The sequence below is a fragment of the Zingiber officinale genome, chromosome 7B, assembly GCF_018446385.1.
Source record: "Zingiber officinale cultivar Zhangliang chromosome 7B, Zo_v1.1, whole genome shotgun sequence".
Classification (NCBI taxonomy): domain Eukaryota; kingdom Viridiplantae; phylum Streptophyta; class Magnoliopsida; order Zingiberales; family Zingiberaceae; genus Zingiber; species Zingiber officinale.
Genome location: NC_055999.1, coordinates 4750570 through 4775508, shown reverse-complemented (window position 1 = coordinate 4775508; position 24939 = coordinate 4750570). Strand labels below are relative to the sequence as shown.

At 43.1% G+C, this 24939-nt stretch overlaps 2 protein-coding genes across 2 annotated transcripts; one reads left to right on the top strand and one right to left on the bottom strand.

Moving 5' to 3' along the window:
• Window positions 1-12149: 12149 nt before the first annotated feature.
• On the bottom strand, window positions 12150-15775 carry LOC122005120 (probable alpha,alpha-trehalose-phosphate synthase [UDP-forming] 9). The gene is made up of 3 exons (XM_042560042.1): window positions 13447-15775; window positions 12933-13206; window positions 12150-12543 (listed from the first exon to the last, which is right to left on the bottom strand). Exons 1-3 carry the CDS (start codon window positions 15402-15404, stop codon window positions 12208-12210), a joined length of 2568 nt encoding a protein of 855 aa, XP_042415976.1. The 5' UTR covers window positions 15405-15775; the 3' UTR covers window positions 12150-12207.
• A 7760-nt stretch (window positions 15776-23535) lies between these two features.
• On the top strand, window positions 23536-24057 carry LOC122003522 (protein GLUTAMINE DUMPER 5-like). The gene has a single exon (XM_042558629.1). The coding sequence runs from the start codon at window positions 23578-23580 to the stop codon at window positions 24007-24009; it is 432 nt and encodes a 143-aa protein (XP_042414563.1). The 5' UTR covers window positions 23536-23577; the 3' UTR covers window positions 24010-24057.
• Window positions 24058-24939: the final 882 nt, after the last annotated feature.

Sequence of the window (24939 nt, the reverse complement as noted above, 5' to 3'; positions counted from 1 at the left end):
ATTAATGTTCTAGAACAGCTTAAAAAAATGAAATAATTATTCAATGAAAATGATAACTGTCCATTGTGTACAAAAGATGTCCTGCTTTGAGTTTAACAGGAACGAGCTCGTGCTCCTGGACCAATTAAAACTCAACAGCTCATGCCTCTTCCCATTAATTAGGATAACAACAATTTGATTCCTCTCAGTTCTCTTTGGGTAGGAGACCATCCAAAGGTACTTCACTCCCATAGCTCATCAGATTGGGAGAAACAAACAGGTTGAGCCACCCCATGCATCATTTACCAAACTGGCTTCACAGTACGAAGCCTCTGCGATCATTTGCTTTCTTATCATATAAAGCCTGTCGTAGAACATTTTTTATTAAAAAATACAGGGTGTGCGAGCTTGTTTGCTCTGCAATGACAATGTGGAGACAGATAATGCAGCAAAAGGAGAACGCTGGCATTCCTGAGCAATCTCGGTGCCATCGACTGGAGTCAATAACTTAAATGTGAGATCCAACATATGTTGGACCTACCTGACATTGTAGGCTGGTGGTAGCTCATTGAACTGCTACTGTCTTCAGAGTACCATGTGAAACTGAGAGACCGACGACCAACCTAGCTAGATTCCCAGAGTCCGGTGTGGAGTTGTGGTTGGCAGCTGGAGCAAGGTTTTCCTTGGCAAATGTTTTGCCTCCAGCAGATAGCTGGCTGCTGCGTAGCAGATATGACTAGCTCACGTTAGGAGTCAAGGACTGGTGCCACTGACCTCCTCAGTAAAGGCACCAGCTGTTACTGTCTGAAATTTGTATAGGAATCTAGATGCCACATATGGCTATGTATCAATCACTTAGCTTTGATCGATTAAGATTATATTCTTTCGCTATATATTCTTTAAGAACACAATAACTTCCCTAATTTATTGATCTTGCACTCGTTCCCGGTCCTAGCATGATCTTTCAGTTGTGATAGGAATAAGATGCAGATCTACAAGGAATATGCTAATGCCACGCTAGTCATTAATTTATTGCCACCGGATAAAGAATTAGATTATTTACTCAGAGTTCCTCCAACAATGTTCCGTCCAACACAAATTCAAGTATTCTTCTCTTTATTAAAATTAATCAGAAGAAAAAAACAAAGGTAGCAGTAAAGAAGATCAGAATAGAGTTACAGCTCATTACGTTTATCCAACACCCATAGGCTAATTCGCATACAATTCCAAACTTTGTTGAAGGACGTAGATGTCAATGGAATGATTCTAATAACTACTTTGTGTTGGACCGTGATAATTTTAATGTGATCAATCAAGTTAGTTAGGTCTTGCATTTTATCTGAACCCTGTGTCTGAGTGTGCAGGATCTTAGGAGCGCAGGAAGTCGAGCGGAAGATGCAGCTAGCGAGAAGGACGACACGTGAAGGGAGCCGACGGGCTCGATGCGTCCGAAGGACGAGAGAGTTGTGGAAGAGTACTCTGGTGGAGCGAGAAAAACGTGCGCGGCGTTCGAGGGATGAGAAGCCGGACGGAAGCCTGTTCGAGGAGAAGGTCGGGAACTGGGTTCGGGTGAGCCCTATTCCGGATGGCCGCAATCACCCAAGGAGCCGAACCGGAGCAAGTCAACTGGAAGTTGACTTGTCAACGGTTTGGTCGACCGAACCTATTGATCGGTCGACCGAACCCTTCTTTAACCGAAGTCAACCGCAGCAGACACGTCGAATGCCACGTCAGAAGCTGACCGTTGGTGAAGCTGATCGGTCGACCGAACCTCCTGATCAGTCGACTGAACCGAAGTTAATCCAGAGACTTAGTCGAGCAAGATGATCGGGCCAACTCAGCTGGAAGACCGTTAGCCGATCGGTCGACCGAACATTCTTTAACCGAAGTCAACCGCAGCAGACACGTCGAATGCCACGTCAGAAGCTGACCGTTGGTGAAGCTGATCGGTCGACCGAACCTCCTGATCGGTCGACTGAACCGAAGTTAATCCAGAGACTTAGTCGAGCAAGATGATCGGGCCAACTCAGCTGGAAGACCGTTAGCCGATCGGTCGACTGAACATAAGGATCGGTCGACCGATCAAAAACTCATCCTCAGAGACTGTACCTGGATGGAAGACTGGGCAGGTACAGCAGGTTTGGTCAATCGAACCTGGGGATCGGTCGACCGATCCCTCTCGAGTCAAACTTGATCCCGAAGGTTCAGGTTAACTGATAAGCTCTAGAACCCTTATATAAAGGGGGTCTCGGGTAGCTATTCAGGACAACGATTTTAGAACGAAATTCAACTCTGTAATTACTGTTTAAGCAACCTCTGTGCTCTCAAAGTGTAAAAGGCTTTTCCGCCTTCAAAGAAGGAGTTTCTTACTGCGCTTTCCATCGCCCTGGATTAACAACTCTCTTAGTTGTAACCAGGTTAAGATTCTGTCTTCACTTTTCTTTCTTTTATTAAGTGTTGCTTTATTTTAGAATTGAAACGCTTTGAGGAGGGTAACTTTTATTTACAAGTAATTCACTCCTCTCTTATCTGTCCTCGCTACACCAACACTTTGGTTAGGCAGGAACTTTGACGCTTAGACGGAAAAAACTTGGGGAGTTCAAAAACATTGAATTTTCTTATTTGTAAGCATTTATCATGTTTTAGATTGTCTTTTTCAAAAGAAGTAAAACTACATTTTCTATGTTGACCATGAGAAAGGGTAAAACAGGGATCAACACACATTTTTCCTTATCTAATTAAATTTTGTTAATATCATTGAATGTCATAAGGTAAGCGACTGTCCGTTGTATATGACATATTTACGTCCTTATTTAAAGTGCCATAATTACGAAGCTTTCGTGAAAAGTATATAGGTGATATTAGAGTAGTAAAATTTTATCTACTCTCTCTGCTATTTTCTCGTACCATTGTAACTTTTATGTCTGAAACGCCAATGAACAAGTCACACTCATTGTGTTCTTGATTAGAGCGGAGACCACAGGGTGTCGACTAGCCATTTCTATATCAATTTGTTCTCTAAATTTCTCCTGTTAAACAATTTTTTCTTTGATTTCTAGATATATATTTTTTTAAATTTATGAATGCCACACCGGAGTCAGAGAGCTGAGCTTGGCAAGTGGCAAGACGGAAAGCATTACCTCCACTCGGTGTAGGAATCATTCATGCTCATCTACATTTAATTAGTTACGTGGTTGACTGAACAATGCAGCATGCAAGTATTGTATTGACTCTATGACCACGCCTCTTTGAATAAGAACAGTTGGGTTTGTAGCGAGAAATAGAATTCTTCAGAGTTGCAGACGTGAGAAAGACCTTTGTCAGAGCTAGTTTTCTTCAGAGCTGCCCACTTGCATCACTTCTTAGCTTTGTCCTCGTCAGAAAATTTCCTGGTAGTATAATTCTCTTGGCCTAGTTCTTTTAATTTCACTTTCCTAGTGCAAACTCCACCCATCAGTCACATCCAAGAAAAACTGTTAACATCAAAGTTGTTTCAATCAAAGAGAGATCCACGTAAATGCGCATGGCCTGAAAGAAGATAAACATTATCCTCTCGGAATTAGTTAATTATCCATGGAAAATTATCCAATCTTAATCATATATATAATAATACATCTTGGTTCTTACATACATACCACGAGCAGAGGATTATGAAAGCATGCCGTCCAGCAGCATCATTTTTGCGTGTAAAATCCTTTTAGATTGGAAGAACATACTAGGAAATATATTTCTGCAAATTCTCTAAATGAATAAACTGGAATACAAACTAGTAATTCACTTAAAAATAAATATATTATATTTAAAAAAATTGCTAGTGGATTTTTTTTTCTAAATAGATAGATAAACTATATATAAGAAACAGCAAAGTATACTAATACTTTCAAAATAATCAAATGATTCCATTTATGTTTAAAGAATAGTCAAGATGACTAATGATATGGAGTAATGATACGATAGTAAGGTGAGCCCTTTGAAGTTGGGTTTGACGTTAAGAAATTTGATTGATGATATAGTGATCAAAGTCAAGAAGGGGTCAACTCATAGGTTATAAAAGTGTCATGCTGAAATAAGTCCAGTGTCACCACCGAGTACTCTGGTCGATTGGACTAAAGGGCTGATCGAACATGCTAGACACATCGCTCGGTTGGACAGGACTTTATATTCAAGTATAGCGGCCGAGTGCAAGATGAACCCCCGACAAAAAGTCCGATCGGACATGCTAGGCACATCGCTCAGTTGAACATGACTCTATATTCAAGTATAGCGGTCGAGTGCAAGATAAACCCCCAACAAAATGTCCTACTGAACATATTGTCCGAGCGAATGCCTAATCCCCAACATAAACCCGGTCAACTCAAAAGTCGATCAGACCTTAGGGGCTTAGCTCCCCACTTCTCCAAATGCAAGACTCTCAACTTACATCCGTTCGGTCCCAGCGCCGATCAGACTTACAAGGCCCAGCTCCCCACTTTTCATGAGCATAACTCCTAGTCTACAGCTGGTCAGACTCTCTCTTGGAGACTGTATTGTCAGAGAATTATAACCTGTCAAGGAATATGTCAATATTCTGACATATACATGCAACAAAACCTTCTTCCAACCATAGGGAAGTTATAGTACATCCTTCATCACTCAACATACTCTGATATCAAACATTCTCTGCCACCTCATCAATGCGGAGGTTATGAGAGGCGGTATAAAAAGGGAGGTCCTCTCCGTTGATCGTAGAGACTAAGGTATGCAAGGTCTCGCTGCTATAGTTCATCAGTTATTATTACTATTCAACTTCTTCTCCATTTTGCTTGCCTACTGTTCTGACTTGAGTGTCGGAGTACCTGCGCCAGGGATTCCTTCCTTAGCCAGGTGGCTAATGCTTCCGTCTCATAGTTCCTATTTTTACTGCGCAAGTTCGCTCGGTGTCACTTTACTTCAGCTCACAGTCTTCACACAGTCAACATCCAAGCCACCTCGACCCCACCCCATAGCCAGCGAACCACCTTCCCCACTTTCAGATTGGATCAAATTTGACGCTTTCTACGAGAACTTCGCCTAAATCTGAAACACGGAGATGGAAGACGTGGAACAACATACCACCGTTACCTTATCACAAGAAGACTTGGAGCTGCTAATAGCTACCCGAGCGCAAAAGTTAGTGCAGCAACAATAGGCAGTAGCCAGATGTCCTTTACAGAACAACCTTGTTGCGTTAATGACGGACCCTCACATCGAACAATGGACCTGAGTGGAAGGCCCAATAGCGTTCTAACCAATTCCTCCTCCTCGAGTAGGCTTCGTGCAAGCACCTACGTAGTCGAGCAGCTCACTGCATGTAGTACCCTCCCTAGTTGCGTAAAATAGGGCACTATTCCACACCCCATTCGACGATATGGGACGAGCGAAAAGATCCCAAATATCATCTTTTGGTGGCACACCCACTCGGAACCTTTGAAAGAAGAAAATGTCGATGGCCAATATTCTCCTAAGCAGAGAAGTGTGTCGTTCTCTCAAGAAATTTTGGAAGATAGACTATAGAGTCACTTTCACCCTTTGATGATCGGAGAGTATGGAGGAGCGACCAACCTAGAAGATCATCTACTTAAATTTAAAAATATAGTCATCCTTCATCAAAACACATATGACATTAAGTGTTGAGTATTCCTTACCACTCTTTCTGGAATGACACAAAGGTGGTTCAGCCGGCTCCTAGCTAAGTCCATTTTCTACTTCAAAGATTTTTGCAAAGTCTTCTTGCACCACTTTACCAGTAACAGGAGGTATCAAAAGACCAGCCTGAGTCTATTCACGCTCAAACAAGGGGCGAAAAAAATCTCTACAAGCATACATAAGGCGATTCAACCAAGTGGCGCTAGATGTCCGTCCGCCACTTCTGAGATATTAATAAGCGATTTCTCCCAAGGCATTTCAGAAGGAGAATTTTTTCAAGCCCTCGTCAAAAAGCCCCCAAAGGACTTCGATGACCTACTGAGAAAGTGGTTAAATACATCAATATAGAGAAAACCCAGGCCGCCCGGAAGGAGGTGACTATCTCAGCTCCGATCGGTTAAGCCAGTTGGAAACCACTGCCACCTCCAAAATTCCCTAGAAACTCCCGCCTAAATCTTCCGCCAATCTTGGAAGAAAGGGTAGTGCGGGAAGTGGATCAGTCACTGCCAGAAAAGTTTTTTTTGACTACCATCAATTTGCTCATCATGGTACTAGTGAATGCCATTAGTATACTAAAAAGTTCTATCGAATGGTCGTGTCAGGAGAAGCGAATAAAAGATCCTAACTGGCGCTCAGACAAAACATTCAATCGACAACTTCAATGATCAAACTTTCAAAGTTGATCCGCCACTCTTCAAATTTGACATCGTACCTCATCCAACCTTACTTGGAAGTTTGAGATTATCAGCTCAAGTCATCTGAAGATAAGTATGAACTTAAATTTTAGAGTTTAAATTTAGACTATATCCCTCTAGTCATCAGGTAGGCAGTTAATATCTCTAAATGGTCGCGCCAGTGATACGATGAGTAAGGTGGGACTCCTAAAGTGGGTTCAATGTCAAGAAAGTTGACTGATGTGGTGGTCAAATTCAAGAAGGGGTCAACTCTCAGCTTGTATTAGTGCCATGTCGAGATAAGTCTAGTGTCACCATACAGTGCTCTGGCTGACCGGACCAAAAGGCTGATCAAACATGCTAGGCACATCACTCAACTGGACCGGACTCTATATTCAAGCATACCGGCCGAGTGCAAGATGAATGCCCGACATAAAGTCCGACCGAACATATTGTTCGAGCGGATGTCGAATCCCCAACATAAACCCAGTTGGCTCAAAGGCCGGTCAGATCTTAGGGGCTTAACTCCCAACTTCTCTAAATGCAAAGCTCTTAACTTACATTCGCCTGACCCTAGCACCGGTAGAACTTACGAGATCTAGCTTCCCGTTTTTCATGAGCATAACTCCTAGTCTGCAGCTAGCCGACCCTGAGCTGGCCGGATTCTCTCTAGAAGACAATATTGTCAAAGAATCGTAACAACTTGTTAGGGAATATGCTATTATTCTTTCATATACTTGCAACAAAATCTTCTTCCAACCATGGGGAAGCTGTTGTATATACTCCACTACTTTACATACTCTGACACCAGATATTCTTTACTACCTCATTAGTACAGAGATTATAAGAGGCAGTACAAAAGGGGACCTTCTTCATTGGCCAGATACACGAAGGAATGCATCCACACACTCATACATTTACAATGTTGTTCTAGTATTCATTGTTTTCTCCATTTTCACTCGGCCACTGTCCTGACTTGAGTGTCAGAGTGCTTGTGCTAGTGACCCTTTTCTGTTTCTCGCTCTAACATTCTCGTTAGCTCTGTTTGTGGTGTGCATATGTCTGCAGCTCTTAGCTCCAGGATCAGTTAGCGTTATCTCCTTCCAACTCGTAGTCTTCTCCTAGTTAACATGCAAGCCACCTAAACGCTCCCTTGCCAACGTGCCATCTCCCCCGCTTTCAAACATGATCATATTTGACATCATCTGTGGGAACTTCACCTAAATCTGAAACATGGAGATGGAAGAGACTAAACGACTCACCACCATCACCTTATCACAAAAAGATTTGGAATTGCTAATAATAGCCTGAGCGTAAAAGTTACTGCAGCAACAAGCAGCATCTAGGGGTCCTTTACCAAATGACCCAGCTGCATCGATGATGAGCCCTCATACCGAAGGAGGTGACTGTCTCAGTCGGATCAGTCAAGCCGGTCGGAAACCATCATCACCTCCTGACCACCCCATTAACTCCTGCCCAATCTTCCGCTAGTCCGGGAAGAAAGAGCAGTGCGGAAAATGGATCAGTCACTGTCTGAAAGGCATACACATTTTTTGTGGTTACTACCAATCTCCTCATCATGATACTAGTGAATGCCATTAGTATACCAAGAGGCCCCGTTGAATGATCGAGTCAGGAGAAGCAAATAAAAAATCATCCTCACTCTCCTTCGAACGATCTCCTTCAAGAATATAGTACGAAGGGCCTAGTAGACACTTGGTTCAGACATTTATTCGGCATCTGCACATAAAATTTGATCGACATCCTCAAGTAGGAGCCGATTGGCAATTAAAAGTTGAGTGGCAAATTCAATTGGCAACTTGGCCACATCGAGCGAGCATGCCCTCACGCCCATGTTCCAAGACATTCAGGTCATACACTGTGTCTCTACTCTCCAAGATATTTGGGTCATACACCGTGCCTCCCAAACTCTTGTGCTGCCTGATTGAGTTATAAGTGAGTTTGTTCTTATGCCTGACCCAGACTCTCATGCCGATCGGCCGAGTTATAAGTGAGTCTGCTCTCACGTCTGTCCTAGACTCTCGTGCTGACCAACAGAGTTATAAGTGAGTATGCATTCATGACCATGTTCCAAGGCATTCATGTCATACACTGTTTCTCCACTCTTCAAAGCATTCAGGTTATATACTGTGCCTCCAAACTATGGTGGTGAACGATCGAGTTATAAGCAAGCCTATTCTCACGCATGTCCCAACCTCTTGTGTTGACTGACCAAGTTATAAGCAAGCCTACTCTCGCTCATGTCTCATATTCTTGTGTCGATCGGTCGAGTTATAAGAGAGTCTACTCTCACATCTGTCCCAAACTCTTGTGTCGACCAGACGAATTATAAGTGAGCATGCCTTCGTGCACATGTGCCAAGGTATTCGTGTCATACATTGCGCCTGCACTCTCCAAGGCATTCGGGTCATACACTATGCATCCACTCTCATGCCGACCGAGAGTGTATGACCTGAATATACTGTGCCTCCACTCTCGAGCTCTAATGCATTTAGGTCATACACTGTGCCTCCACTCTCCAAGATATTTAAGTCATAAACTGTGCTTCTAGACGCTCGTGCTAACCGACCAAGTTATAAGCGAGCCAACTCTCATGCCTATCCCAAACTCTTGTACCGACTGACTGAGTTATAAGTGAGCATACCCTCACACCTATGTTATAAGGCATTCAGATCATATATTGTACCTCCAAACTCTAAGGCATTCAGATCATATACTGTGCCCCCATTCTCCAAGGCATTCAGGCCATACATCGTGCCTCCATACTCTCGTGTTGATCAGTCAAGTTATAAGAGAGTCTACTCTCGCGCCTATCCTAGACTCTTGTGCTGCCCAACCAAGTTATAAATTAGCAGACCCTTGTGCTCGTGTTCCAATGCATTCAGGTCATACACTATGTCTCCAAACTCCAAGACATTCAGGTCATACACTGTGACTCTACTCTCTAAGGCATTCGGGTCATACACCGTGCCTCTAGACTCTCATGCCACTCGGCTGAGTTATAAGCGAGCCTTCTCTCGTGCATGTCCCAAACTCCTATACCGATCAACTCAGTTTTAAGCGAGTCCATCCTCACGACTATGTTCCAGACTCTTATTTTGCTCAGTCGAATTATAAGCTAGCTCACTTTCGTGCCTAAGTCCCAGACTCTCGTGTCGACTAGGGCTACAAACGAATCTAGCCGGATTGCGAGCTTTTCGAGCCGGTTCGAAAAATATTCGATTCGTATTTGAATTTATCGAATTTGGGTCGAACTCGAACATGTTCCAACTTTTTTTGAGCCAAACTCGAGCCCAAATTATATTGTTTGAGTCATTCGCGAGCCATAATATTTATTAATATAAGTTAAATATATATTAAATAAATAAATAAATTATGAGCCTTTCAAACTTTTTTTGAGCAATAATTCGAATAGTTCATGAACATGTTCGAATATTTCGAGCCAAACTCGAAGCCAAGCCCTAATTCGAACCAAACTCGAATAAAACATTTTAAATTTTTTGAGCTTCGAATCGAGCTCGAACTCGAATATACCTATTTCGAGCCTTAAATTTTTCTATATATTCGGCTCGATTCGATTCGTTTACACCCCTAGTGTCGACCGACGGAGTTATAAGCGAGCTTGCCCTCGTGCCTATGCCCCAGACTCTCATGTCGCTCGATCGAGTTATAAGTGAGTCTACCTACGCGCATATGTTCTAGACTCTTGTACCGTTTGGCCGGGTTATAAGTGAGTCTGTCATCGCACCTATCCTAGATTCTTGTGGCACTTGGCCGGGTTATAAGCGAGTCTCCCCCCGCGCTTGTGTTCCAGACTCTTGAGTCACTTGGCCGAGTTATAAGCGAGCCCACTCTCGCGCCCAAGTCCTAAACTTTCGTGCTGACCGACCAAGTTATAGCAAGCATGACCTCGCACCTATATCCAGACTCTCATACCATCCTGCCGAGTTATAAGCGAGTCTACCCTCGCGCCTATGTTCCAAACTCCGCTCGGCAAAGGTATAAGTGAGCCTTACCCTGCGCTTGTCTCAGACTCTCATGCTACTCAGCTGAGTTATAAGCGGGTATGCTCTCGCGCTTATTCTCAACTCTTATCACAACTACGAATTATTTGAATGGGCAATGCTCCCGGCATAAAACTCAAACGGCAGAAATAGGACCGAGTGTCCAAGCCAATGACACTACAAAACACAAGTGTCTAGTTAGTTAAGTTTGTAACCTCCTTTGACTAGACATAAATGGGAGGCTAGTGATACGACGAATAAGGTGAGACCCTAGAAGTTGGGTTCGATGTCAAGAAAGTTGGCTGATGTGGTAGTCAAAGTTAAGAAGAGGTCAACTCTAAGGTCGTATCAATGTCATGCCGAAATAAGTCCAGTGTCACTACCGAATACTCTAACTGACTGGACCAAAGGGTTTATCAGACACGCTAGACACATTGCTCGGCTGGACCGGAGTTTAAATTCAAGTATAGCAGTCGAGTGCAAGATGAGCCCCCGACATAAAGTTTGACCGGGCATATTCTCCTGGTGAATGCCGAATCCCTAGCATAAACTCAGTTGGCTCAAAGGTCAATCGGACCTTAGGGGCTCAACTCCCCACTTCTCCAAATGCAAGGCTCTCAACTTATATCCACCCAACCCCAGTGCCGGTAGGACTTATGAGGCCCAGTTTCCCACTTTTCATGTGCATAACTATAATCTACAACAGTTGACCCAAAGTCAGACTCTCTCTAGGGGATACTATTGTTAGAAAATCGTAACAACCTGTCAGAGAATATGTCATTATTCTGACATATACATGTAACAGAACTTTTTTCCAACCACGGGGAAGCTACTGTACATCCTTCACCACCCGACATACTCTGACAGTAGACATTCTTTGCCGCTTCATTAATACAGAGTTATGAGAGATGGTATAAAAAGGGGATCCTCTCCGTTAGCTGTGAAGGTTGAGGTACGTACGTGAGATCTCGCTACCATAGTTCATCAGTTGTTATTACTGTTCATCTCCTTCTCCATTTCGCTCGACTATTGTTCTGACTTAGAACGTCGAAATATCTACGCTAAGGATACTTTCCCTGCTTTGGTAACTAATACTTCCCTCTCCCAATTCCTAGTTTTACTATGCAAATTTGCTCGATGTCACTTTACTTCAATTCAGTCTTTACACAGTCAATATCCAAACCTCTCGACGCCGCCTTGTAACTTGCATGTCATCTCCCCGCTTAGAGACAGGATCCACTAAAAAACTCATCTAAAAGTTTAAACAACACTCAACATGACCATTTCTTATTTAGAAGGTTAATTTGAACATATATGATCTACAAGACATGAAATCACATTTAGGGTGCTAAAAGAACAATAAAAGTCTGAAAGCTAGGTTGATGGCAGCAAAGCGAAGGCTGGAAGGAGCGATGAAGACCTCTCTCTTGGCCAAGACATACGTTGACGCAGAACGCAACAGAGGCATGTGAGAGGAGACCCTCCACGACAAGGCCGACAAAAAATAGTAAGAGAAGACTTCACGAGTGGTCTACACGCGTCGAAGCAGAACATCTAACGCCATGTTCAATTGCAGCTTGACATTGTCAGCTCAACAACAGAAGGTTCTCTCGATGCAAAGCAAACCAAAGAAGGTCATCGCCCCAGCCACCGTGAAAACAAAAGATGAATGTTTACTTCTTTTCGCGTAGCGAAGGAGATGAAAGAGGCGTCGTTGCCAAAGGGGTTGTTAGTAAGGGAGACAAGAAGAGAGAGATTAAAGAAAAGGGTACTCGAGTATTTCCATTTGAGTATAAGAACTAGAAAGTGTAAAAAGTCGACTAAAAATCAAAGAGAGGGACATCTTTTTGATAATACTTAACTAATCAATAAACAACATAGAGAGAGCCTTCAAATGATACTTGAAGCTCTGCAGACGAGGGTGGTTTTACGCATGATGAATCGGCTAGCCCTTCAAGCAAATTTATGACCTCCGCTGTATCATCGAGATAATACTTAGCCTTGCTTGGTTTTTGACCCACTGTGCACGCAAAGACTTCTCCAATTGCTGGGGCCAATGGATCGCTTGTGTAACGGCTAATACTCTCAAACATGTCTTCATCCGACCGGTCGTCCCCTATACAAAGAAGAAAATCTGGTGCCTTTCCAGTGCTCGACGATGCTGTCATGAGATTTTCCACAACCATGCCTTTGCCTGTGCCCTGCATATTTCGACAAGTCAATGTGAAACATAGCCTGGAAAGGAAGTAATATTAAAAGAAAAGAAACGTAACATAATTTGAAATGCCATGTTTGAGCAGTGCCAGGAAAGGAAGTGATATTAAAATAAGACTTGGCGACAGTAGTCGGCCTACACGAGGCCAAGCATATCCAGAAATATATTTAATGTGTTTCGAGTCAGAAAGTGAGGTAGGCGGAGTTTATCCTCGAAGTCAATCCTAATCCATGGATCTTCATTATGAAAGCTAAGTTTGTTTGATCATGATAGCCACGAATGCTAACGTCAAAAGTTCATTCTTTGCCAGACAGATACAAACCGAATACTTTTAATAAACGCAACCAAAAGCCATATCCAGTGCTTCATACATACCTGAGGGTTCACTTCTACAATATGTTGACCCCTTCTCACAACCACGGGCTCATTGGCAAGCACATTCTCGAGATGGTCAAGGAGTTCCTTTGCCTGGCAAGACCCAAAATCAGGATCTGCTTCTTGATGATGCCATACCAGCCCACTTTCTTTATGTTCTATGGCAGATCCGTCCGTGGCCTCCGTGTAAAGCGTCATGACAGGTTCTGCAATTTTCTTCCAATTAAAGTCTGAAGCTAACGTACAAGATTCCCATGGCGAATGCCTCTTCCACCTACAGCACAGGATTAAAACGTCGTCAGTCACAAGATAATTATTTGAATCGAGTGCTTGGATTAGATTTTGAAATGGAACATAATCATGCCCATCATTATCAGAAAGTACGGATTTTGGATATCAGCAAGTAAGCATGGACAAATAATTATCAATGCTTCGAGGTCCTATGTCATGAAAATAACAATAAGAATCAAATTCAGAGAAACAATAATTTGCGATTCCAATGAAAAATAATTACCTAGTGAAATATCCATGCTCTGCAGAGATTCCCAACTTCTCACAGGGGGCAAACCATTTGCTCAACTCATCTTTCCCTCTACCACTAACCAAGAAAACAACATTCTTTGGGTCATCGCATAATCCATTTATTACTGAGATAACTTCAGAGCTTGGCTTTTTATCAATGGACGACTGCGGTATCATTGTCCCATCATAATCGAGCAAGATGAGTCTACTGTTTGTCCTTTGATACGAGGCAACGATATGCTCAACAGATAGTTTCCTGAAGTTAGGGCTAAGAGCAACAACCCGAAAATTCATCCCAAACCCAATCCCCCAACACCTCCTATGGAAATGCTCTCTACAAGCACGCTGCAAGTCCTGATCAAACGACCTTGCCCAGTAAGGAATGTCATGAGAGCTAACATACTTGTAATGCTTCTCGTGACGCAGTTGTTTCTCAGTGTCTGGCATTGTTATGGCCAAGTTTATCGACTCCGCCGCTGCATGCACATTCCATGGATTAACTCGAATAGCACCGCTCAGAGATGGTGAGCACCCAATGAACTCCGAAACAATGATCATACTTTTCTTTGGAGCATCTGCTAATGCTGGACTCAGCTGTCTGTAGACTGTGTATTTGTATGGAACTAAATTCATTCCGTCTCTCACTGGATTCACCAAACAACAATCAGCTACTGCATAAAAGGCAGCCTTTTCGTAGGTTGGTACAGTGCGACTGATCAATACAATGGGCTCGTATCCAGGTCTTCCGAAACGTTCGTTGATTCTCCGTGAGATTGACCCTATTTCATCCTGAACCTTCTGCACGTCCTTTCCTTCACTCCTTGGGGGGTTAGTGATCTGGACCAACACTGCACGCCCTCTTAACTGCGGATGCTCCTCCAACAATTGCTCCACTGCGAGCAACTTCATTCCAATACCTTTGAAGAGATCAACATCGTCGATTCCCAACATCAAGATCTTATCCTTATACATTGCTGTGAGCTCGTGGACTTTGGCAATGGTATCTTTAGAAGATATCACCAATTCGAGCTGCCCCATGTCAATCCCGACCGGGAGGATTTTGACTGTGACCGTCCTTCCATAGTACTCAATGCCAATATACCCTCTCTTGGACTGATAATCCAGGCCAAGTAACCGGGAGCAAGAGGTGAGGAAGTGGCGAGCATAGTCGAAGGTCTGGAAGCCAACGAGATCAGCATTCAGGAGGGCGCGAAGCAGCTCGTTGCGAACGGGAATGGTACGGAATATCTCGGACGAAGGGAAGGGCGCATGGAGGAAAAATCCCAACTTTACACGAGGGGAGCGCCTTCGAAGGAAGGTCGGAAGAGCAAGTAAATGGTAGTCGTGGATCCACACAAGACTATCGTTGGGATTTAGAAGCTCGATGACGCGGTCGGCAAAAAGCTTGTTGGCGGAGAGGTAGGAGAGCCAAAGGGAACGATCGAAGGGCAGACCGCCTAAAGACGACGGCGAGAAAGGCAGGAGGTAGTGGAGGAGGGGCCAGAGATAATGCTTGCAGAAATCATGGTAGAAGCGATGGTGGAGATCGGCGGGAATGAAAACAGGGAGGCACCTGAAACGTTCGTATAGAATACGGGAGATGGACGCATGGTGGGCTTGGTCGATGGGAAAAGCGACGGTGCCGACGTGAATGACCTCGGAAGAGGACGGGAATCCGGCGCGGAGCTGAAGCGCGAGCGCATCGGGATCCCAAGAGAAGGCTAGGCCACCCGGCGCAGAGGGATCGGGAACCGTACGGAGGGGAAGGCGGTGGGTGACAACGATCCGCCGCTCCCGCTGCGCCGGGGAGCCTGGAGCGTTGTCCTCGCCGGTAGCTGCGGCGTCATCCATGAGGCGGGGCAGGAGCGGAAAGCGACGCGGGGAGGCGACAAAGTCGGCGTCCTCGCCGGCGGCCAGCTCAAGGAGGTTGGCTGAGGAAAAGGATTGCATCGATCCCCCAGGGACTAGGAGTTCGTGCCAAAGCTCGTAAGGTTAGTTTCAGCTTTCGGGACTTGGCCGGCGGTGGGCGTCGCAGAGTAGGAAGAAAAGGAAGGAAGGAGAACAGAGGAGGAGGAGGTTTGCATTGGGTGTGCGTAAACTTGGTTTTATAGGGATCAGAACACCGGCAGGTGACTATAAGCCACAGGGATCCGCTCCTTTCTTGTGCTTTTGAGATGAAGACGACGAGAATCACAGGAGGAGACGGGAACCGTATGAAATTGGAAACTGAGAAGGAGACTGACTGGATAGGGGAGAGAGGAAAAATAGAAATGGAGAAAAGCTGGATGTGGGTCTTCTTTGGGCGCTGCAAGGGGATTCACAGGAAGCAGCCGGTACGATTTCGTTGCTTTTAAAATTTGAGAAAATTTTATTTTAGCCTCCATATTTTAAAATATTATATTTTATCTTATCTTTTAAAATCGATGTTTTATATTTTATTCATTTGTAAAAATAAAAATAAATATAAATCAATTTTTTTTGAAAGTATTATTCACACAAAAGGAATAATGTTAAAAATATTTTATTCTAATTTTATAAAATAAATTTATTAGATAAAATATTATTAAAAACAAGGGCAAAATAAATTTTCTCACTAATTAGGGTCGTGGTACGTTGCCATGTTTATACTAATTATGTTCATTCAATTATTTAATAGGACGGTTTATGAGATGTTGAACCATACACTTGATTCGATAAGATCTCCATCAATGGTACAATAAATTGTTCCTCTCCAACCACGGGCAACCACAAGGACAATCTACCTCAGCTACCTCAACCTTATCCACACCAGATCGCAACTGGGAACCGATGAACAATTTGAACTCCCAATTTAAGTTTTTTTTTTTTTTTATTTGTTTTACAACTTCTTCCAGAAATTGTATTTTCTATTGTTGTTGAGCGACAAAATCATATTTAGACTAAAATGTCACCGAACACGATGGTGCGTAGTTGGTAAAAATCTGTCCCAAAATTCCTTGCCAACTCCCCACGTGTCGGTGCCAGTCGCCGCGCCGCCGCTGACAAGCGTCCACACTGGACGCGCCGAACTCTTGCGGTCTCTTCGTCAACAGCGAAGAGTAGTGAGACGCCGGGGGGGCCTCCACGTGATCTTCACGTCGCCTATGCCCCAGGTCGCCGGCAGCGCACCGTCTACGGTAGACCGGGTTTTAATAGGATTCCACAGCGACGGCGGCGACGCCATGGCCGCCGGGGCACTGCCACACCGGGCGACACGTACGTCGCGAGCCCCGATGAGATCGAAGGCACGTCAACCGATGGCCGCTCGACGTTCTCAATTCGCGACCTTTCGCTGAAAATAAGACACAACAACTCCACGCGCACCCACTTGCACAGCTCGCACCCACCGTAAGTAGAAGATATATTTAGTTTCCTATTATTCTAAAAGATTTAATAGGTCTCGGTGGATTTATGGACATGGTCGATGATGGGACGCTATAAATACCTAATTAGACTTTTATCGATCGGTCAAGGCAATTTTGAGTGGTCCACCACCTACAGTGCTACTTTAAGCTCTTTCAGAGACTGGGGAGGGGTTTGGCCGCCTCCAGCGCAGACAAACTAGACTAATCTATGGATTAAGATAAGGGATTTGATTTAATTAAGTTTATGCACGCATACTCGTGCATTAGGGAAGTGTCGAGAGGTGGATAATTAATTATAAGTGCCAAAATCTTTTGAATATAGTATTGGCAACCACCATCTTTAATACATATTTCACGTCTTCGATTCGAACCGACGATCGAGTGCTTCATGCCGACATGTTCTGCGCATAGATGTTTTCTTGACTTGACTAATTAAGTTGTGCAGAGGCACCGGACAACAGCCGGGGCAGAAGCTTCAGAGAGAACGTACGGGATCGTCTCCACGCGCGATCGGATATTTAATGCGTTGTCCGTGTAATCGGTGGGGCAATGATGTTGTGGAGGTGGGTAGATTTCTCAGTCGTACGTGCGGGAAGTCTGGGTTCGGAGATCTCGACATCCATAAAAATCTTTTGCCATAGATCTTGTTTAATTTTATTTATTTTTTTAGAAAAAAAATCCATTTGATGGCCAGCATCATTCGGCCGGACCAGTAGCCGCCGAGCAGTCTGGAGTCTCTGGACTGGTCGACTGGCTCAGTTTGAAGATTCCTAGCTAGTCGTTAGTCAGGTCCCCTCCAAGCATGGGGAAAGAACAACTGAGGAATCTTCTTGGCACTTTCCACCTCTGCTTGGATCCGTTCCAAAGGTAAAGGAAGAGTTGCAAACTTGTAATGGTGAGGAGGGACAGGGTGATGATTTCATCCACGTTTACTGTTGAGACCAATTGGACCGATCGAGTCATGGACCATTAGATACACCTGCAATAAAAGGTGATTTTTGTTTTTGTTTATTGTTTTTTTTATATAGAAAGGATAATTTCCCCGTTGAAATAAAATAAAGAGGTTGCCGTCGCAACAACTTTTCCTCGACGAGGACGTCCCAACGGATGGACCGTGGGAAGTAGCGATCGTTGGAATGAAAAATTCTTTCATTGCGTTTCGATTGGGCTGGACTGGGCCGGGCGTCTACAAGCACGAACTGAAAATATAGAAACGCTCTGTAAATGAATAATTCTTCGCGTACCGATTGCTTGTCCTGGTAAAAACGTATTAAATATCCAATCACCACGCAGGTACTAAACATGCTTCGTAAATAGTCGAGAACAGGTTCATCTTCCAACTCTGGCCAGTTGGTGCCGTTTGTTTATACGTTTATAATTTGAAACATTTTGTTCAATATAATCTAGCTCAGATTAAGAAGTTACTTAGTTACAACTTAGATGGTTATTAATCCAAGATAAAAAAATTACTAAAAAGATCTTTATGTAGGAGAAATCTGTTACACTCGTTCAACGTTCAGAAATATGTTAGAAAATGAATACAAGAGTTGTTAATTTCCTAGGTCTAGAGATTTTTTATAGACCCTGGAAATATTATCCGCAACTTAAAGGCACCATCAAAGAGGTCCAAGGTGTCTTCCATCAGATAGAGTTTATCAGTTGAGCATAAAACTTTATCCTCAGCTAATGTCTAGCGAATGCGCTTTCCATAAGGCAAAAGGCAGATCAACTACCAAACGCTGATCTCTTCTTGGGTGATGCTCCGGCTACACAGAGTTGAGCTCACCCGAATCTAACTCCGTTCTTCTCCTCGAGTTGGCTTCCTTTCCGGCTTCTCATCCCTCGAATGTTATGCGCGTCCTTCTCGTCCACTAGTGTACTCTTTCGCAGCACCTAGTCCTTCGGATGCACCAAGCCCGTTGGCTCCTTTCTTGTGCCATCATTCTCGTTAGTTGCATCTTCCGCTGAACTTCTTGTGTTCTTAAGCTTCTGCACACTTAGACACAAGGATCAAATATAACAAGACTTAACTTAATTTGTTTGACCACATCAAAACTATCATAGGATATTTGCACTTCGATCGACGCCCACTCTTTGTTCTGACACTTGACACTAGCTGCTCTTATACTTAGTTGTTGGTGCTTCTAGCATCCCTTGTTTCCCAATCGGACGCTCATTCTTTGTACCATTGCTCGGCTCGAGTAGACATTGTTAGGTTCTATTTGTGCAAAAGGGGGGGGAGGGTAAATAGCTTGTCATTGGCTTGCTTCGTGATGATTCGCAGCGGAATAAAACTAGAAGCACTCTCCAATGCTAACACAAAAGATTTACTTGGTATGCACTTCAAAAGGAGGTGATTAATCCAAGGATCTATACACAACACACTTTCAACTATCAAAAACACTCCTCGGTAACTACTGGAGGTGGAGAAACCTCGTACAACACTCACACAACAAATATAATACAACGCAAGAATAAAAATACAATGAAAATAAAAGGAAAACTCTCTTCTTGCTAACTTGTTGCTTGTTGACGCCTCTTGAATCTTGGAAGTGCACATGCACTTGCCTCCAAGAGCTTCTAAGAATTGGCGGTGAGTGTCGGAGAAGATCGTGTGAAGATCGGGAAGAAGGGTTACCGTGTTTGAATGCTTCATCGCCTTTATATCTGCGCTTCTAGGGCTTCCAATCAATTGGGGATCCTCCCAATCAATTGTCACGTCAGATCCTAGTAATCTCGGTCATCCAAAGCCTACATCCTGCGCAACGGTCGTATCCCAATTGATTAACCAATCGATTGGGTAGGCTTGAATCGATCGGTTGATCGATTCAGAGCGCCTTTGTGCTCTCGCTGGAAATGCCTGAATCGATCGCCCGATTGATTCAACATTCATCGCGTCGAGCAAAAAATTCAGTCCCAATCGATCGGCTGATCAATTGGCATTTCTCAATCGATCGGCTGATCGATTGTGGAAGCTTCTGTGCTCTCAACAATTGCTCCCAATCGATTGGGTCGTTGCTTATCGCAGCACTCTCCCAATCGATCAACTGATCAATTATCCCAACCTTGACTTACCTAAACTCAAGTTCAAGGTTCCCAAACCCAACATCCAGTCAACCGTGACCTATTGGGACTCCTGCCTAGCATCTAGTCAACCTTGACCTATTGGGACTTCTTCACCAAGTGTCCGGTCAATCCTTTGACCCATTTGGATTTTTCTCCTCATGCCAAGTGTCCGGTCAACCTTGACCCACTTGGACTTACCGTTTTGTGCCAAGTGTCCAGTCAACCCTTTGACCTACTTGGACTTTCCAACACCATATATCCAGTCAATCTTGACCCACCTGAATTTCTACGTGCCTGACTTTACTCACCAGGTCTTTCCACTGCCCGGCTTCACTCACTGGACTTTCACCTGTCTAGCTTCACTCATTATGACTTTCACTTGGCTTCACTCACCAGGATTTTCCTATTACCCCGCTTCACTAACAGAGACTTTCCATCTGCCTAGCTTCACTTACTAAGTTTTTCACCTGGCTTCACTCACCAGGATTTTCATAACTACCTACCTTCACTTACTAGGTCTCTCCGACGGCAACGTCGCGAGGAGGAGGAAGAGGAGAGGCAGTCGTCACGCGAGCGGATGGCGGCGAGAGAGACCAGGAGGGATGCTGGTGGCGGCGGAGGGGAGATGGTGATCGAAATCCCCGACTGGCCGTAGGAGAGGGAGACAAGGAAGAGGGGAAGTGGAGGTACGGTCGTCGCCGATGTCACGAGAAGGAGAGGGAGAAGAGTGAAGGTGGCAGCTGGCAGCGGCACTGGCGAGGAGCAGAGGACGAGGAAGGTCATCTTCCTGTTGGCGGTGGCGGCGCCACACGAACCCAACCCCCTTTTGCAATAGTGTTTTCTTCCCCTAATAAAGTCTTAAATAGTACAATGACAAAATTGCCCCTCCTCCCACTTATAATTCCTTTCCTGCCATTAAACTATATATATATATATATATGGGGAAGGTAGCCTGGATATAAAAGAAAGAAAATAGTCGGAGGTTTTTTGTTTGTCCGATCAACTCAGGGATTATAAATTTTCTGCTCCGCCATTGATGCCCGATCCCAGGAAGTGCCGGAGTGCAACAGCATTATGCTACAGGTGTATTCGTGCACAGGTGGGCGTCACGGACGCCAGCTTATGCTACACTTTACGATCTCATCTGCTAGGAACAGGTCGAGAAGGAAACCTCTTCCTCCTCTCTTTCATAGCCGCGGGAAGGCGGTTGCAGCGTGAATGGTGGCGATCGCCGGAGAATAATGCGACAGAGATGTGGGAGCTAGGTATGGCCGGACTTCAGGGGCTTCAGGATTCGTTTCTGGCGAGCTCACAGAGTGGATTAAAGGGTATTTTTTAAATACGTAAAACTCTATCATCATTGATTCGATCGGCAATAAATTTTTTGAGTTAAATTCGAATAAAGGCATTCAAATTTAAAACGAAATCACACCTAACATTATTTTAAAATAACCCATAAAACCTCAAAATGTTGCAAAACTAAATTAAATTGAAATTTTATAGATTAGCTTCCAATGAAGGGTGGCTCATTTCCTTTCGCATGGAGGTCGGCAGTTAAATAATATCTCTACAGAAGGCAGTTTCTAATCCTGTTCAAAATCTTTACCGGTGAACATGATTTTTATTTATTATTATTAACCTTCGATTTTTAGTATTTAATTTCCCTATGGAGTGCTGCAACCTTGGGTCTTCAAACCCTGGGTTAATTACTGGTGGCGCCGTACTTTAGCACCCTCCATATATCCTGGAAGGTGATAAATCATGAAAATTTATTCAGTTTTAGTCGAATAGTCTTAACAGGAAATAATCCAAAAGAATATCTATATCTGTCAGAAATTAAACTATATGTCTCACTAATTATGACAAATTCTGTCGAGTACCAACTCCGTTATATCCGCTGAGCTAATTACACGTTCCATAGATGTGCTAAAGTATAACTTTAACTGTACTTAGCATTTATCTATCATAATTAAATTCAGCAGCCCACCTAGTGATAGTTAAATCCTTGTATAATGTGTTGAATTTGGTAGGGCAGGAGAGGATGACAGAAAGGATATGGGGCCACAAAAACAAAAAGAAGAAGAAAGAAAGGCTTTTATTTATATTATCGTGTATCCTATTTAAAAAATATATCAAAAAATATTCCATTTCAAAAAAAAAATTATTTTAGTTAACTATTATAATGTATAGCAAAAATGCAAAATATCCTGATTTCAGTTTTATTTTTCGTCATTTTGCCAAGTTGCCAAGTGCACAAGACGACATTTTTACTCAACTTTTACTAAAAACAATTGTAGAAATTATAACAACCTGATAGTTGCTTACAAGAAACGAATGGCTCAGTTTTGTTAAGTTGAAATAACCGATGTACATTATGGGATTGGCCCATTACTGAATTGATCACTTTTTCTTTATTCATGCCTTTCTTTATATATGAACATGGAAAATAGTAGTTTATCCACTACTGCAAGATGCCATGGGGCAATCAATTGATTTCGTGATCAAAAAAGCACCTTACTTTATGAATTAGATAATCCTCGCAAAAGTAATCTAATCATTTCAATCTAATTAGTATCAGTATATATCATCGCAACGTCCTTCTATCACTAAATAACCCGTCGATCTTGATGTCAAAAAGTTTCTTTCGTAGTGCGCAATACCTTTATGTATACACACACATCAGATTAAAGTGACATTTAAATAGGGATGTAATCGAGTCGAATCGATTTGAATTTTTGAATGATTGAACTTAGTTTGTTTATAATCGAATCGAGCTCGAATTTTATTTACCAAATATATTCATGGCTCATTAGTTTATTCAAACTTTTATCGAGTCTAACGAGCTTAATAAATATAAATTATAAATTTAAATATTCATTAAAAATTAAATTATATATCTAGAAAAAATTATAATTTTCTTATTATAATTTATAATTTTATTCTAATAAATAAATTTAATATATTTGTCTATATTTTTCATAAGTAGAGTGTAAAATCTATAAATTCAATATCAAAATTATTATTTTTTTAATTTAAAAGCTGATTCATGAGTTTAACGAATATGTTCACGAGCTAATGAGCCGAGTATTGTGAAGCTTGAGCTTGGTTTGTTTATCTTAAAGAGCCTCATTAAACGAGCTCAAACGATCTTTTATCGAATCGAGTTTCCAATAGCTCACGAGCGGCTTGATTCATTTGCACCCTTACATTTAGGTGGTGTTTGGTTAAATGATAAGAAAAACTATGGATATGAGTTTGATAGTAAAGTGGAATAAAAATGAGAATGGAAATGAAACCTACCTAGTTATATCAGTTTAGTTGATTCCTATAAATTTAAAAATCATTTCTAATTATCATTCCCAAAAATATAACTTCATCCCCTCATTCTTAAATTCACCAATCAAACATTCCTTTAAATAATTAAATAAAAGAAATGATGGGCTCGAGAGGTCCTTTTTGGATAAGTCCTATCCCAATCCTCCAATTGCCTCTCTCTCCGCTCCCATCTTCTTGCTTTTTAAAATCCTAAAGAATTAGTATTCAATTTTAAACATTTTTATTTCTCTTATTACACTTTCACCCTTAGCTTCCCTGCCTCGTATAAATGTCCCCAAGCTTCCGTTTCTCCCATCACCACCTCGGAATTAACTAGCTTCAGGTCGAGAGGTTAAAAGATGAGGGCGGAAGCAGTATTGAACGTGACGGCGACGGCGGCGCCGGTGGCTGACGTAGGCCATTCGAGGTGGCACTCGCCGGTGCCGTACCTGTTCGGTGGGCTGGCAGCCATGCTGGGGCTCATCGCCTTCGCTCTCCTCCTCCTCGCTTGCTCGTACTGGAAGCTGTCAAGGCGGCTCGAGGAGGACGTCGCCGGCGACGAGGGGGAGGGAAAGACGGCATCGGAGGAGGCCGAGCCGCAGCCGCGCTACGAGGAGAAGGTGGTGGTGATCATGGCGGGGGAGGAGACTCCGACGTACCTGGCGACGCCTATTTCAAGCCGAGCGTCGTCATTTGGCGATGGAGGAGCCAGGAAGGATGAAGAGAAGGATCGCAGGGAGGTGGAACAGTTGAGTATCCAACAAAGGCAGAGCCAAAACTTGTGTGTGTAGTTCTCGTTTTGAGAAAAAAAAATATATTGTTTGAATCTTCTTCTTTTTTTCTCTCGATCCTTTTTCTTCGTCGCGTGATCAAATTGCATTGCAGGAAAGACTGCAGTCATGAAAGTTTATACTTCGATTCTTTTTATTTCCCCGAAAAAAAGGAGAAATTTGGAAATTTAAAAATCAATTATATCGTTGGACCCAAATTGAGTGTTCTGCTATCTCCTGTGGCACGCGAATCGATTGTGCAGTTTGTGTACCTTTGAGCGCGTACACCGGTGTAAGGGATGCGGCCATTCGGTAAAGAAAATGCGTTGAAAATATGTCAATGGATTAGCGTGCCTAATCACCCATGATTATATATTGTCCTTAATTTTGTTGATACTAGGCTTTATAAAACTAATCACCCATGCGTGTATGTAAGGCTGTGTGTGGGAATGGGTATGCGTGACGTACACAATGGGCATAAAAATGCAATATGATTAGCATTCTTATACAAAAAAAAAAAGAAATTAAAAAAAAACTATAATTCTGATTAATGATCGGAAAGTAACATGTCGTGACATGCATGATTACCGGTCCGTCTCCACTTTCGAGCCATTATTGGCATGTATATACCCCACTACGTACGGCCGCCTGGTCTCCACCTGACAGCAAATATGCTTTCTACTTTCAAATGAATCCACAAGCTGGGAGAGGAAGATGGAGACGTCATTCCAAAACCCAATCCATGGCGGTCGATCGCCTTCCCAGAAGATCCTCAAAGTATATATTATTCCTTCTGAACGCTTCTTATAGTTAGCATAAAGATATATGTGAACATTGATTGAGCAAAGGAATTAGTTTTGCATTCCTGGCCGACAGCAAGAGGGTGTCGAACCAGTAAGACGCCGGGTGAGTGCTTACTGAAAAAGCGACATACATTAGCAATTGCTTTCT